General features: G+C 45.2%; 1 protein-coding gene across 1 annotated transcript; it reads left to right on the top strand.

Moving 5' to 3' along the window:
- Positions 1-1437: 1437 nt before the first annotated feature.
- Positions 1438-14414, top strand: TUBAL3 (tubulin alpha like 3). Its single transcript, XM_004757921.3, is given in 5 exon segments — positions 1438-1483; positions 5014-5257; positions 11608-11756; positions 13023-13963; positions 13965-14414. Coding segments are annotated over 5 exon segments (1371 nt in total). The 5' UTR covers positions 1438-1480; the 3' UTR covers positions 13999-14414.
- The last annotated feature ends 757 nt before the right edge of the window (positions 14415-15171 follow it).

A 15171-nucleotide genomic window follows, 5' to 3' on the forward strand; every position in this document is an offset into this window, starting at 1 on the left:
CCAGCTTTATTAGTTATTACATTAGATGTAATGGACTAAATTCTTCAATTAAAAGGTAAATAAGAAAATATTTTCCCATAATTTTTGTAATGTAAGCTTACAAAGGACACATCAAAAATGTGAGAATTCTGAAAGGTTTTTAAATTCTTAAGAATGCAAAATGCTAGAAAATACATCATTCAGACACTAACCAAGAAAATAATATTGAAGTAGTAATATTACTATTCAGTAATAAAGAATTTAAGACAAAATCATTCATAGATATAGTCATTTTAAAGTGATAGAATATTTTGTTCCTTAGAAAATCTCACAATTCGGGGCGCCTGGGTGGCTCAGTGGTTTGGGCTGCTGCCTTCGGCTCGGGTCATGATCTCAGGGTCCTGGGATCGAGCCCCGCATCGGGCTCTATGCTCCGCAGGAAGCCTGCTTCCCTCTCTCTCTCTCTCTCTGCCTGCCTCTCTGCCTACTTGTGATCTCTGTCTGTCAAATAAATAAATAAAATCTTTAAAAATTAAAAAAAAAAAATCTCACAATTTAAAATTTACATGTTCTTATTAACATGGCCTCAGAATATATAAAACAAAAATTGTCAGAGAGAAACAATAAACAAATCAACAATCATAATGGGAAAATTTAACACATCTCTGAAAGGAATCAATACTCAAAGTTTAGACTACATAGTAAATCAGTTTGAAATGTGTATCTAAAGCATTGCATCCAACAAATTACAGAATACATTCTTTTGAAGCATTCACAGAACATTTTCAAAAATTGACCATATAGCAGAACATGAAGGTTGTCTTGACAAATATATAAAGAGAGAAATCATTTAGAGTATGTTCTCTGATCTTAATTCAAATAACCAAAAATAACAGTATAAGTGTATGTTATCTATAATAATATCACAATTTAAAATAGAGCAAATAATAAAATTAGGAATAACCAAAACATAGAAATCCCCATACATTTGGAAGTGGTGGTGACAGTCAAGGCACATGAGTAGGAGGTGAGAGGTAAAAAGACACTTTCTTGGTTCTCTGTCCCAGGAATTGTTTGAATCTTATTTAAAGGGAAGATATTCATGTAGTCCTTATGTGCTAGAAAAAGCTATTTGCTATTGCAGCGAATTTGATTCCTACTCTTTCCCCATCCATGCTTAATACATTCTTAATCCAGGAGGAGGATCTTTGAAAGAAGACCGTTGTTATTTTTAACCAGAACAGGTTTAAGTTGGAAGTAGATTTGGGTACGCTCTAATGACATCACCTGTAGTTGTACAAGAGTTATCTCAGGCTGTTCGGGTCCCGCATCGCTGCTTTGGGGCAGAGAACGGGAAATTCAGGAAGGGGCTGTACTGCTTTAAGTGAAGCAGGTGTCTTCACCTCCTCAGCCTGGAGTCATTTCCTGCCCGGTGATAAAGTCCACCTGGGCCTGCAGCTTGGTCATTACCGAGGGCCAGCAGGGGCACCTCCAGATCAGCATGGTAAGTGGCTGGGGTTCTTGGACGTGGTTATCAGTGTTGCTGTGGTTTTGTAGCAAATTTTACTAACCGTATTTGGCCCTCTTCCCTGCCCAACCATCCTTAATATATTCTTAGTACAAGAGAAATAATTTTTAAGGAGACATTTGTTTCTTTTGGTAACTGTGTGTGAGGCAGACTTGGAGAAGCTCTGGTCTGTTCACCTGTGGTTTTGCTGCTTTTAGGAAAAGCTTAGTGAATTTGCAGTTTGTTCCCTGCTTTTAACCGAAGTAGTGAAACAGGAACCCTTCCTTCCTTTGGTTCTACACTTGTTTTGGACCTGCTGTGCCGATTTTTCTGTAGAAACCAATTGCTCCACTTTTAGCTATGCGTTTAGAGTTTCTGGGGACTTCAGACCCAAGTCATCATGGCTAGACTCATAAATGTACGACAGGGTAAAGTGCATGGCCATCTCCTTGTCCTCTCTTGGGTTTCGTTCTTGGGGGACAACAATGAACATAGTTACTTACAGTAATTCCTGTTTGGGGATCATCTCTGAAGACCCACTCTCCCTTTAATGTCTTATGTGCTAGTCCCTGTAGGTTTTTGGTGTCTTAGAATTTTAAATTCATACTGCTTTCTCATCTGATAGTCTCACTCCCTTTGACTCTTTCTCTCCAACATTTTAAGGATATTGAAGTTATTTTGCTCTTAAAAATCATGCCTTCCTACATGAGGGATCCCTGCAGTCATGGAAACGTTCTGTTGCTTGACCAAATTTCGGTATTCTGGGGATGATATTTTTCAGGATCACCTGGCAAGATACTAACGGGGTGGAAAATGGGTATGGGTTACATGAGATCTTCATTCTTTCTTAAAACGTGTATGAATCTACTACTTACCTTTATCTCAAAATAAAAAGTTAATTAGAAAACTGTGCCTTCCTAGTAATTTAGATAAACATTGTAGCAGCTGATAATATCAATATTGAATTGGCAGTTTACAATCATTTTATAGTGTGGCTAATGTTTTATTATTTATTTATTTTTTAAAAGGATCTTATTTATTTATTTAACAGAGAGAGAGAGCTCAAGTAGGCAGAAAGGCAGGCAGGCAGGGGGGAAGCAGGCTCCTGATGCGGGGCTTGATCCCAGGACCCTGAGATCATGACCTGAGCCTAGGGCAGAGGCTTTACCCACGGAGCAACCCAGGCTCCCCTAGTGTGGCTAATGTTTTAACAGATAGTTTGGAAAGGAGGGACTGGCTAAGAGAAGAAGGTGAAAATAGCCTTCTGTGCCTCTTATGACACAGTTAAGTCATAAACTCAGCTGCTTCTCAAACTGGGAAGGGCGTGACTGGTCCTTCTTGAGCCAAGTGCTCCTGTCAAGTTTGAAAAGGACCATACCAGGCCTATGTCTGAACCCCTTGGGTAACAGACTATGTAAAGAGCAGCAACTGCTCTTCCACGTTGGTGATTATTTTTTCTCTGGGTACTTGGAGCAGATGCGTGTGCACCCGCCATAGCCTGGGCGGTAAGCTGGGGTGCTGTGAGAGAAATCGGCATGTAAGTGGCTCAAAAGATGGGGAAACCATGAAATGAACCCCCCCCCCGTTCAGCATTTTTACCTAAATCTAGGGAGTTTTGATCTGATGACAGTAGCTGTACTGTACTGAGATCGTTTGCAGTTCAGCAGGTGTGGGAGGAAGGAAGCTGTGCTTTGCAGACAAGCACGTTAGAAGCTCGTTTATGACGGAGCTGTTTGACTTTTTTCTGTGCTGGACGGAGGTTGGGATCCTGGGTGAGGTGCTTCCTGAATTGAGTTCACAGACTTTGTCGTGAGAGACTCGTAGTTGCATGGAAAAGGCACGGGTGGGGGGAGTTCTACTCAAGTAGTGAACTTGAATTCCTCATAAAGCAGAGACGGCTGTTAGTCCTTGTGAATCGAGGAGACAGAGTACAAGGGCGTGATGTGGTGGAGCAGGAACAGAGTCCAGGTCGGATGGCAGGGCTGTGACTCCCTCCCTCCCTGGACGAGTGGTCTTTTCGTGGTTGATCTCAGACCTTGTCCAGCGGAAGAGCAGCCTGGACAAGGGCAGGGCTGCTGATGGGCTCACCAGGCTAACAGCTGGAAGGGGAGCCCATGCCCCCCTGCACAGACCTGTCCCATGCCCGCTGGCCGTCAAAACCCCACAGCATTCAAATGTGTCAATGCTGCCCTCATGGTTTTTCTGGGTCTTTTCTTTCCTTCTCTTAGAGGAGTCTGTTTAAATGACCAAAACAGGTGTTGGCCTTTAAAAAGAAGGACATGAATGGTGACTGAAATGTGGGCTGGGGGAGTGGAGGCTGATGAGGGTGAGGGACAACACTGGAGTTCGGACAAGGGAACATAATCACTGCCCAGATATAAAGATAGTTAATATTTGATGCATTTTAAGGTTCTTTTTCTCTGCTTATTTTTTAGTGTATTTGATGTCATACTTTATATAGACTTATACAACTTCTATGCCTCTTACCTCAGTTTTATCATAAGCTTTTCCCATGTCATAAAATTTGGGGGGTAAACTTTTAAGGGTTGCATAACTTTTCTTCAAATGCCCAACAATAAATGAATGTAGATTGATTCTTGATTCTCACTCTTATAAATAATACTGTGAATTCCCTTGTGCCTAAATCCTTGCATTTTTCAATGTTTAAAAATAATTCATTTATTATTAATTTTAATAATTCATTTGTGTATGTCATCTGCCTATTTCTCTACCGGCTATCTCAAGTGTTTGTTTGGGTTTTTAAAGATTTTATTTTTAAATAATTTCTTCATCCAACATGAAGTTGAACTTACAACCCTGAAATAAACAGTCACTCTACCGACTGAGCCAGCCAGATTTTCTGCAAGTTTTTTTTAATTGATGTATGTAAAATTGCCCTATTGATAGCCCTTAATATGAAGAACTACATATCAATCATTTTTTATGAACCATTATTCTTGTTTGCTTATTGCAGTATTGAGTTTTTACATTTTGGGGTTGTGAAATCTATTACATGTTTCCTTGGTAAATTTTGCTGAGAACATCCTTTCTTCTTTAGAACACATATGCATAGTAAATATAAAAAACCTCAAGATGTGAAAAAGTAACATCTTTAAGTGTAATGGGTTTTAATATAGGTCAAGGTTATACATTGATTTTTGGTTTTATTCCTTTCCAGTAACTAGCTAAGATTTTTCTGGGTGAGGCAGCTTGATTTTATACATGTATAATATATTATGGATATATATTCTTAACTCACATGCTTAGCCTGTTATTCAGTAAGTCCTTAAATTATGATGCTGAAAGAAATCTTTCAGCAAAATGGGAGTCCTTGGTTCATTTGTTCTTAAAGCGTACCTGTGCCCTGGGTTTTGGTTTCCATGAGACACTTAATTAGCCTTATCATACATTTCCCTCATTGGCTTCTGCAAGCTTGGTTTCTATCGACTGTGAGCAGCATTACTGAGGGACCAAGCTCATGTGATCTTCAGGGGCTGTTGGTTCTAACCTCCTACGGCTTATTTCAGAGGGAGTGCCTTTCCATCCACATTGGCCAAGCTGGCGTCCAGATTGGGGATGCTTGCTGGGAACTCTATTGCCTGGAACATGGAATCCAGCCAGACGGCGTTGTTCTCAGTAGTAGACACGATCAGCTGAAAAGTGGGAACATGGAGCACATGGATGCGTCTTTCAATACCTTCTTTTGTGAGACGAGAGCTGGGAAGCACATGCCCAGAGCACTCCTCATGGATCTGGATCCCGCTGTTATAGGTAATGTAAGGCTTGCATTCAACTGTACATAACCAGGTCCGCACTCCAAGCAAACAAATCCAGTGCTAGAGATGGGCTCACCAGATTGTGTGAATCTGTCTGAATAGGATCATGGGGATATTTTTCAGACCTAGAAGTTCATTCGTGACCACTTATGGCGATCGGCATGAAACATATCCAAAGGGAGTACTCGCTTAGCCTTCTTTCTCTGTGTGATGAAACAAATTCAAACCTTTTTAGTTTCTCCACACGTCTGTGGTCGCAGAAGATTAAGTCTTTTTTTGGATTTGAAAGCCAGTTGCTAGAAGATTCCAACAAAGAATCTGAAATTTGGCATTACCTGACCATGACTCTGAAGAGGCAAGGAACCAGACAAATCTAACTTTGAGAAATCAGCACAATTTTATGATTATTAATAGCAGACTTTGTAGTATCTTGTCCAGAAACATGGCACAGCAGCTCGGTTCCAAGAGGAAGCCTCACCTGAGCACAAGGCAGAAGCCCGTGGCATTTTTTGTAATCTAGCCTCGGTAGTCCCAGTGTGTCACTGTTGCTGTTTGATGGCTTGAAACCATTACAGAGATCCCCCCAGGGGAGGAATAGCGGACCTCACCTCTTGATGTGGAAAGAGCGAGGTTCTAGAAGCACACAAGAAATGGAAAACATTCTTGTGGCCATCTTCAGAGAATGCAATCTGTACACAGTGGATTGGATTTCATTTCCTTATTGGAACCAGGTCAGCTCAGGTAACTGATCAGGTAGATCAACGACCAAGGAAAGGAAAAGATGGAGTGTTAGTACAAGAGGAGGGTCAGAACCGCCTCAGCCAGGATTCCTATGTGCCGCTTCCATGTTTGCTGGGTGAGAAAGGATGAAAATAAGGAAATATTGGTGGCTTCAGGAACTGGGGAGATTCGCATGGAGGCTAGGAGAGGCAGTTATGTTGTCTTCCGACTTGAGCTCTAAGTGCCTGAAGAGAATATCTGAATTTTTGTTTCAGACAAATGGGGCTTTGCAGCTGTGAGCATTAGCTAGAGTCTCGTATCCTAGAAACCTGGGCAGAGTAGAATATGTCCCCAGAGGACTTTGGTGAATGTAGCTAAAGCAGTAGTGTGAGAGACCACATCTCGGTGTCCGGAATGTTGTGGCAGGCGTTTTAACTTGCGCCTATCTGAAGATGCTAGGCAAAGAGGCAGCTTAGGATCTGGAATCAGAAGCTAATAAGCATGTCAGGGCAGAGATACATGGCAGGAAGAGACCAGAAGAAATTCCCCAGTCCTCTAGAAAACAGCATAGAGAGAGGGCAGTTTTGAGGATCTGGAACTGGCCCAAACAGAGAGGCATAAGCTCCAGGCTTTAGGAGAAGGCACTGTTTTTATCTTGTTCTATTCAACAAATAAGAGAGCCTCATGCGTGCAAGGCACTATTCTTGACATTGGAGGTGTATATACTCTGAGTCTTCATGGACCCTCCATTCTAGTGGGATGCCTGATGGTCATCAGTGGAATGGAGAAGAATAAAAGCAGGGCCACAGGGATAGGGAACGTTGTGTGAGTGGGGGGAGGTGCTTTTTTCCTAAGGGATGCCGAGGAAGGCCTTGTAGAGAGGGTGACATGTAGGGATCTGAAGGAAGTGAGGACATCTTCCTCTCCGGAAGAGCCTAGAAAGGACTTTATGGACGAAGTGATACTCCATCTGAGTCTTGAAGGCTGGGTAAGAGTTTGTTTAACAGTTCACAGGTGAGAGAGGATGGAAAACATATTGTTTCAGCTTGAAAAGGGAGAAGATGTTGATACAGCAGACTCACAGAAGACGTCAACTGGAGTGGAGGCCGGCTATGGGATTTCTTTGAATAATTTGTGTGGTGTGAACCTCATCACAAATAGGGGGCCAGTGAAGATTTAAGAGCAAGGAAAAGACAGATTGAGAACTATACTTCAGTAATGTTAATCACAGAGATTTATTCATTAATGTATACAACATTTCTATGTGCCAGGTACTAATCTAGAAAGAGAGTAAACTGGAGAAAGTTACAAGGTTTTTGTGATGTGTGGAGGGAGAATGGAGAAGAGAACCCAGATTTGAGAGACCTCCATCTAAAACAAGAGCAACAGATTATGTGTCAGTGAATGTTCTAGAGAGAATTCAGAGATGGCAGTCAGATTTCACTGTTTGAATAATGAGATTGATAAATGAGGTAGGAATTGCAGAGGGGGTTCTAGGTGTGTGGGAGTAGGTAAGTTCCATTTGCATGTGAAGAGGCTGGTCCTGGTAAAAGATGGGGGAACCAGAGGGGTTCAGTGAGAAGTTATCCTATAGAGAAGAAACTCAAAAGCTGTGGTAGTTGCTGGTCTTGTTCAAAGCCAGCCCAAATGGTTCTAGAATGAAGGAAAGGTGAGTTTTTATTGTGTCTGTAGAGTAGAATTCTACTGAAGATATTTGTAGGCAGAACAAGGAGAGAGGGAGGGGCAGGAGGGTTCGGGGTGGGTGAGTGAGGGGACCCGAAGCATGGAGAGAGTGGGTCATGCCTCTCCTTCTCTGAGGTAGAGACTGAGGATTTTGTGTCAAGGAGGAAGGTGCTCATTGAGGAGTTCTGTGATCGGAATAATGGGGTGATGCTGTGTGAGAACTCAGAGAAAGGTCAGGAGGTTTAATCCACGTTTGCAGAAGAGGACCGAAGGTCAAGGGAAGTGTGAAGGGTGCGCAGGGTGTGGGTCTGAGGGGCGGGCAGCACAGCTGGGGTGGGCGGTGCCGGTGGTATGTGGACAGGTGAGCAGGGATGTGGGCCTGGCGGCAAGCGTCTGCTTCTAATCCCAGGGCCAGGCTGTGCGAGCAGACCGAGCAGACCGGTGAAGCCAGCCCGAAGGGAGGAGGGGTGGAAAGGGGAGGCTGAGGTGAGAAAGAATTTAGTATCTTTCAGTGAATCCAATGAACATTCATTCCAGCTAGGTAGAGACGAGCACCGAGAGGAACGAATGTCCATCTCTTCCCTCCTACTGTCCTAGTGAGTTCAGACCATTTTAACAAAATATTGCAGACTGGGGGCTTAAACTATGGGAATTTATTTCTCATTGTCTGGAGGCGGGAGTCCACGACCAGCGTGGCAGCCTGGCTGGTGTCGGATGAGCGCGCTCTTCCCGATGTGCAGACAGCTGCCCTCTCACTGTGTCCTCACATCAGGCCCCTTGCAAGGGCACTAACCCCATTCACCAGGGCCCCACCCTGGCCCCGCCCCCGCCCAAAGGCCCCTCCTCCTAACACCCTCAGGGGAGGCTTCAGTGTGTGACTCCTGGGGAGACACGAACATTCAGTCTGCAGAAGCCACTGTTATTAGCAAAAAACCACACGGGTGTTTTCCTATAATCCTTCCAGCAATTCTGTCAGGAAACCTTGTTGCCATCTTCCGTTAACAGATGAAGAAGCTGAGTCTTGGGCAGGTCATGGAACTGGCCTTAGGTTGTTGAACTGTTGAGGGGAGAACTGGGTTGACCCTAGGTCTGCCAACTAATAAAAAGCCATTCTCTTCCAACAAAAGAGCAGCATAAGCTAGTGGAGAAGAAAATGTAAGTGGTCGTAGCAACACCAACACACGTGTTCATCTGAGGCATATGAAATTGTCCATGGTTGGTTATTTCTTACCTAAAAATTGCCAGCGTCCTTCAATGCAACCTAATAGCAATAGAAATGCCCATGAGATGCAGTGGTATCCCCAGGAAGGAGTGAGCAGCTGGGGAGCCATCAGACATCTTCAGCTGAGGGAGCAGCAAAGGCAGCTTCCCAGAGGCGTGGAGGAGCGTGCACCTTGAACAGGAACAGGGTGTGGGTAGGAGAGTGATGGGGACAGGAATCTGGCAAGACTGTTGAGCTGGGTCTTGGGGGAGCAGGGGAAGTAAGGAAGTTTGGTTGGAGAAAGGATTTCACAACTTTAAGGTTTTGGGGGGGGGGGGCAGTTGTGAGTGATTTCAAGAGGAATGGGGCTGATAGCATTGGAAGTAAGGAAGCACGGGATTGCCAAATAATCGTGTTTAAAAACCACTGAACGCCGTGAGGGTGCTGGTTCAGGATGCTGGGTCAGATGCTCATGTCATTCAGGAAAGTAGAAAAAGTGCCAGGAAGTGAGAGTGGACAGCTTGGGTAGCAGAGCTACTGGTAGCACTAAATGGTAGTGCTGTAATCACTGATCTCCAAGAATGGTTTTTACCGAAAGAATTTATGAGTGACCCTCGGGATCTCCACTGAACGTTGACATGAAGAAGCAGGCTTCCAAAATTCCAGAAATTCCCTTCTTTGCCTGAACTCAGCCTTATAGCTGTAAGTGAGAAGCAAATAGTCCACAGAATTATACGCCCACTTACATCTTGTTTATAAATTTATCTTTTAAAGCTCTTCACTTTGGTGGGTTTTTTGATTTGTCTTTTGGTTACTTTTTGGGTGTGTGTATGTTACTTAAGAGTCCTTTAAATCAGTTTTAGTAAATTTAAACATTTGGTGGTGTGCAAAATTGTGGTTAGAAATTCATGGTTAAAGGGGCCCCTGGGTGGCTCAGTCTGCCTTCGGCTCAGATCACGATCCCATGGTCCTGGGATCGAGCCCCGCCTCGGGCTCCCTGCTCAGTGCTTTCTCCCTCTCCCAATCCCCCTGCTTGTGTTCCCTTGCTCGCTGTGTCTCTCTCTGTCAAGTAAATAAATAAAATCTTTAAAAAAAAATGAAAAAAAGAAAATCGTGGTTATGGGCAGGAGAGCAAGGTGAACTGAGAGAGCCATCTCGTTCTTAGAAATGGAGCGTGTTTCCTCTCAGGCAGTGAGCTTCTAGGGCTATCTGTAGGGATCTGGTGATGAGTCAATACAGCGTTAGCATATGTACGTGTCGTGAAGCCAGTTGTGTCGTTATTATTTATAATTGTTGTCATATGGGCCGTGCATTGTGCTCTATGACTCACATAATCCTCATAGGACCTCAAGGGGGTAGGTCTTAACATTATCCTTATATGTGAGGTGACGTCATTGGGATTTAAGGATGCTAAAGAACTGCTGGAAAGCCGAGTGAGGAAGGAAACCGTGAACTTGGCAAACAGATTCTCAGATACGTGCTCGTGAATGCTGCACCGCATGGCATCCTGCCGTAAGCTGGGCAACGTTCCCAGAGCCTGCTTGGCCCTCAAACACCGATGCGTAATTCTGTAGGAATTGGGCTATCTGGGTACTTCTCGGCCTGGGGAGCAGGACCTGGGCCTGAGGACGTGTGTTTGGTATTTTCTCAAGCTGAGCAGGTTTTTTTTTTTTTTTTTTTAAAAAGCTTTTATTTATTAATTTGACAGAGAGAAATCACAAGTAGACGGAGAGGCAGCCAGAGAGACAGAGAGAGATAGGGAAGCAGGCTCCCTGCTGAGCAGAGAGCCCGATGCGGGTCTCGATCCCAGGACCCTGAGATCATGACCCGAGCTGAAGGCAGCGGCTTAACCCACTGAGCCACCCAGGCGCCCCTGAGCAGGTTTTTAAAAGGAGGAAAACCAGGCAGGAGTTGCCCTTGGCTGTGTTGAAGACTGCCAGCATGCTCACCCCAATTTCCCTGCTACTGGCGCTTTTATCAGCCGCATTTGAGTTGGGGAGGGCATCTGAGCTCATCACACCTTCTTTGTTAAAGCCTCTTTTAAAGTGGGCTAGTAATAATTTAGATCAGTTTGCTTTTTCCTGCTTATTTTGGCACTCATTCGGCGATTTGTAGATAGAAATACTGGCCTTAGAATGCCGGAGCATCACAGGGTGTGTGATGGGTTTGAAGAGTGTCTCCTAAAAATGTGTCCACCTACAACTTCAGAATATGCCTTTATTTGGAAATAAGGTCTTTGCCACTGATGTTCTAAGTTGAGGTCCTACAAGATTGGTGTTGACCATAACACCAAGGGTCTGTGTCCTTATGAGAGGAAGAGCGGACCCAGTCCCAGGGAGTGGGCATGCGTGATGGAGGTAGGCTCGAGTGTGTGGCCCCAAGCCGAGGACCCGCTTCTCCCTGAGACCTGCGGCAGGAACCAGCCCTGCCAACACCTTCACTTTGGACTTCTGGCCTCCTGAACTGCGAGAAAAAACATTTCTCTTGTTTTCAGCCACCAGGTGTGTTGTAATTTGTTACAGCAGCTGTGAGAAACTAATAAAGGGTCTACACTGGGAAAATGTACTTCCCATTTGTCTGGAAGTAATGATACTGTTCTAGACTGAGGAAGGCCAGCTCAGCAGTTGAAAACCCTTTCTTTACCGTGACACTGGGGAAATCAGCATTAGGTTGGCAGTTGAACTGGCAAAGGGTTAGCCGTCAAATGGAGGGAGCGTGCTCACCTCATGTCCCCTCTGCAGATGGGATTCGGGCCGGCCAGCGCCGCTCACTCTTCCACCCGGAGCAGCTCGTCAGCGGGAAGGAAGACGCCGCAAACAACTATGCCCGCGGTCGCTACTCTGTGGGGTCCGAGATCATCGATCTGGTGCTCGAGAGGATCCGAAAGCTGGCAAGTGGCCCCTTTCTGCCTAGCGGGGGCCCGTGCCTGAGTGCCTGGGATCCGCCTTCCACACAACACCCGGGTCACCGCCCCCGGCCTCTCCCGCAGACACTCAAGGCTGGGAGGCACCTTGGTGTAGGCTTGGACGACACTTCGTGATGGAGGATGCATGGAAGAAACCATTTCCATTCCGCTTACTGCAGCCTCGTCTTCTCTTTCTTTTTAGATTTATGAGGAAAGACTTTGGTTTTTCCACTGCTTTATTGAGATACTGCGCAGTGATGGCCACAGTGCAGTTAACATGTGTGTGTGTGTGTGTGTGTGTGTGTGTTGACAACGTTTAAAATCCACTCTCTTGGCAACTTTGAAGCCTACAGCACAGAATTGCTAACCAGAGCACGGTGCTGTCTGTTAGCTCCCAGAATGGACTCATCTGCTATCTGGATGTCTGTGTCCTTCAACGTCTCCCAGTTTCCCCCACCCACAGCCCCCACCAGATACTGTGCTACTTTCCGTTCTTATGAGTTGGACATTTTCCGATTCCACCTATATGAATGGGATGATACAGTATTTGTCCTGTTGTGTATGACTTATCTCTCTTGGCCTAATGGCCTTAAGGTCCCTCCATGCTGTGACAGAGGGCAGGGTGGCCTTCTTTTTAATGACTAGCCTCCCTCTAGTCTTGCAACTGCCCACTCAACATGGCTCACCTTCTCACAGACCTCCAAAGCCTCCTGACACCTGTCCTTTTCCTGTAGTCTGGTTATTCGTGAAGTTAACAGGTGACACATCCCACCAGGAGATTAGTTACTCTAGTTCCTGACCTTGAACTCTTCTTTACGGACCTGCATCTGGAGAATCCTTTGTCTAGTACACATATTGGTGTCTGGCATTCTCTTCAATCACACGATGCCTTTTACACCTGCATAGTAGGCTGGATGTACAAGTGAGAGGTACTTCATCTCCTGGGGGAAGCGGGAGGCGTAGGTTGCTTCAGTATTTGGCCATTTTGTTTGTTACTGAGAAAGACTGTAGCTCACAAGCTGATACATTTGTGAAGGACAGCTAAAGACAGTTGAATATTTATGCTTCGTTTATAGTGAAATTCTAAAGTGCTTCCCCTACCCCACAGGTAACCACTCACGTGTGTTCCTGGGGCGTTAATAAAGGCACACTCGTCCTTTCTGAAAGTTTTGTCCGGGGCTAATTCTTGTCTCCCCACTGCCACTGTGGGGTTCATGTGGCCCAGGTCTCACCTCTCCTTTGCTTCCCCAGGCAGAGCAGTGCAGTGGACTTCAGGGATTTTTGATTTTCCGAAGCTTTGGAGGAGGCACTGGATCAGGATTTACATCTCTCCTAATGGAGCAGCTCTCGATAGAATACAGCAGGAAGACGAAATTGGAGTTCTCTGTCTATCCAGCCCCCCGGATTTCCACTGCTGTCGTGGAGCCTTACAACTCCGTCCTCACCACGCACACCACCCTGGAGCACTCAGACTGCACGTTCATGGTGGACAACGAGGCCATCTATGACATCTGCCACCGGAAACTCGGTGTCGAGCGTCCCTCTTACGCCAGCATTAATAGGCTGATAGGCCAGGCGGTATCTTGCATTACTGCCTCTCTCCGGTTTGAGGGGCCCTTGAATGTGGACCTCATTGAATTCCAGACCAACCTTGTCCCTTATCCAAGAATACATTTCCCCGTGACAACCTTGGCCCCCATCATCTCTGCTGACCATGCCTACCATGAGGAGCTCTCTGTGTCTGACATCACCGCTGCTTGCTTTGACTTCTCCCATCAGCTGGTCAAGTGCGACCCTCGGCTGGGGAAGTACATGGCTTGCTGCCTACTGTACAGAGGGGACGTGGTCCCCAAAGACGTGAATGCAGCCATCGCAGCCATGAAGTCCAGGAACTCTGTGCAGTTTGTGGATTGGTGTCCGACTGGTTTCAAGGTGGGCATCAACAACCGGCCACCCATGGTGATGCCAGGAGGGGACCTGGCCAAGATCCAGCGGGCTGTGTGTATGATGAGCAACACCACGGCTGTCGTGGAGGCCTGGGCCCGCCTGGACCACAAGTTCGACCTCATGTATGCCAAGAGGGCGTTTCTGCATTGGTACAGCAGGGAAGGCATGGAGGAAGGCGAGTTCTCAGAGGCCAGGGAAGACTTGGCCGCTCTGGAGAAGGATTATGAAGAAATGGAGCAAAGTTCCTGATGGAAATATGGCCGAGGAGAATGAGTGTTAAGTTGAAGTGTCTTGCTTTTTTTCAAGACGTTATGTACTCTTGGAGGGTAGGGTTCCCCCTGATTGGAAGAAACTGGAAACCCAATCAAACAAGACCCTAAGCTCAGCTCTCAGTCAAATGGGTCAGTATCTTGTCTGTTGGTTCAGCCTAGCTACCTGTGGACCCCCTAGGTTTGGGGTCCTTTGAGCCTCTCGATCATGTCCATGTTTCTTTCTTTTTTTTCTTAGAATGGAAAGCTAGCTTTATTCTTTGCTCCTTCAAAAAATGATGAAACCTTAAAGTCAGTGCTTTCCCATTCCCTTTCCTGTGGTGTAAAGGAGCACATGTTAATTATTAATGTTATTTCCCCCATGTCTATGTTTTGTACATTGATTAAATAATGAATATTTCAGTATCATTCTTTTCTTTCTTTCAAAGGTAGGCTTTAAAGTCTCAGTTTTTTTTTATATGCAAACAAAAAGCAAGAATATTTTTGGGTCTTTCAAAAATTTACATCTGTATTCCTGTGGGTCAGAAGGTGAGAAGGATCTCTCTCAGCTCCCTGTTCTTGAAGAGATGTTCTCAAAGTGTAGCCAGCAGAACCCTGCATTGGAACCAGTGGAGAGGTTTAGGAAAAAAAAAAAAGCAGATTCTTGGGGCACCTGGCCGACTCCGTGGGTAGAGTGTGTGATGCTTGATCTTGGGGTTGTAGAGATTACTTAAAAATAAAAACATTAAATTAAAAAAATATGTAGATTCTTGAGGTACAGAAGCTCTGGGGATTGGAGGGGGCATGCCCTAAGAATCTGAAGTTTAAAAAACACACTTGGGGGCACCTGGGTGGCTCAGTGGGTTAAACCGCTGCCTTCGGCTCAGGTCATGATCTCGGGGTTCTGGGATCGAGCCCCACATTGGGCACTCTGCTCAGCGGGGAGCCTGCTTCCTCCTCTCTCTCTCTCTCTGCCTGCCTCTCTGCCTACTTGTGATCTCTCTCTGTCAAATAAATAAATAAAATCTTTAAAAAAAACACACACACACTTGAAGGAATTCATTTTTGGAATTAAACTATCCTACTTTCAAACAAGTTATAACTTAAAGTGGAAGAAGTAGTTATAAATGCATTAAAGCCATCAGCCACATTTTTATTATCCATGATGTTTATTTTAGTCTGACTAGTCACCAGCCTTCAGGTGA

The sequence above is a fragment of the Mustela putorius genome, unplaced genomic scaffold, assembly GCF_011764305.1.
Source record: "Mustela putorius furo isolate JIRA1106 unplaced genomic scaffold, ASM1176430v1.1 tig00004033_pilon_pilon_pilon, whole genome shotgun sequence".
Lineage (NCBI taxonomy): Eukaryota > Metazoa > Chordata > Mammalia > Carnivora > Mustelidae > Mustela > Mustela putorius.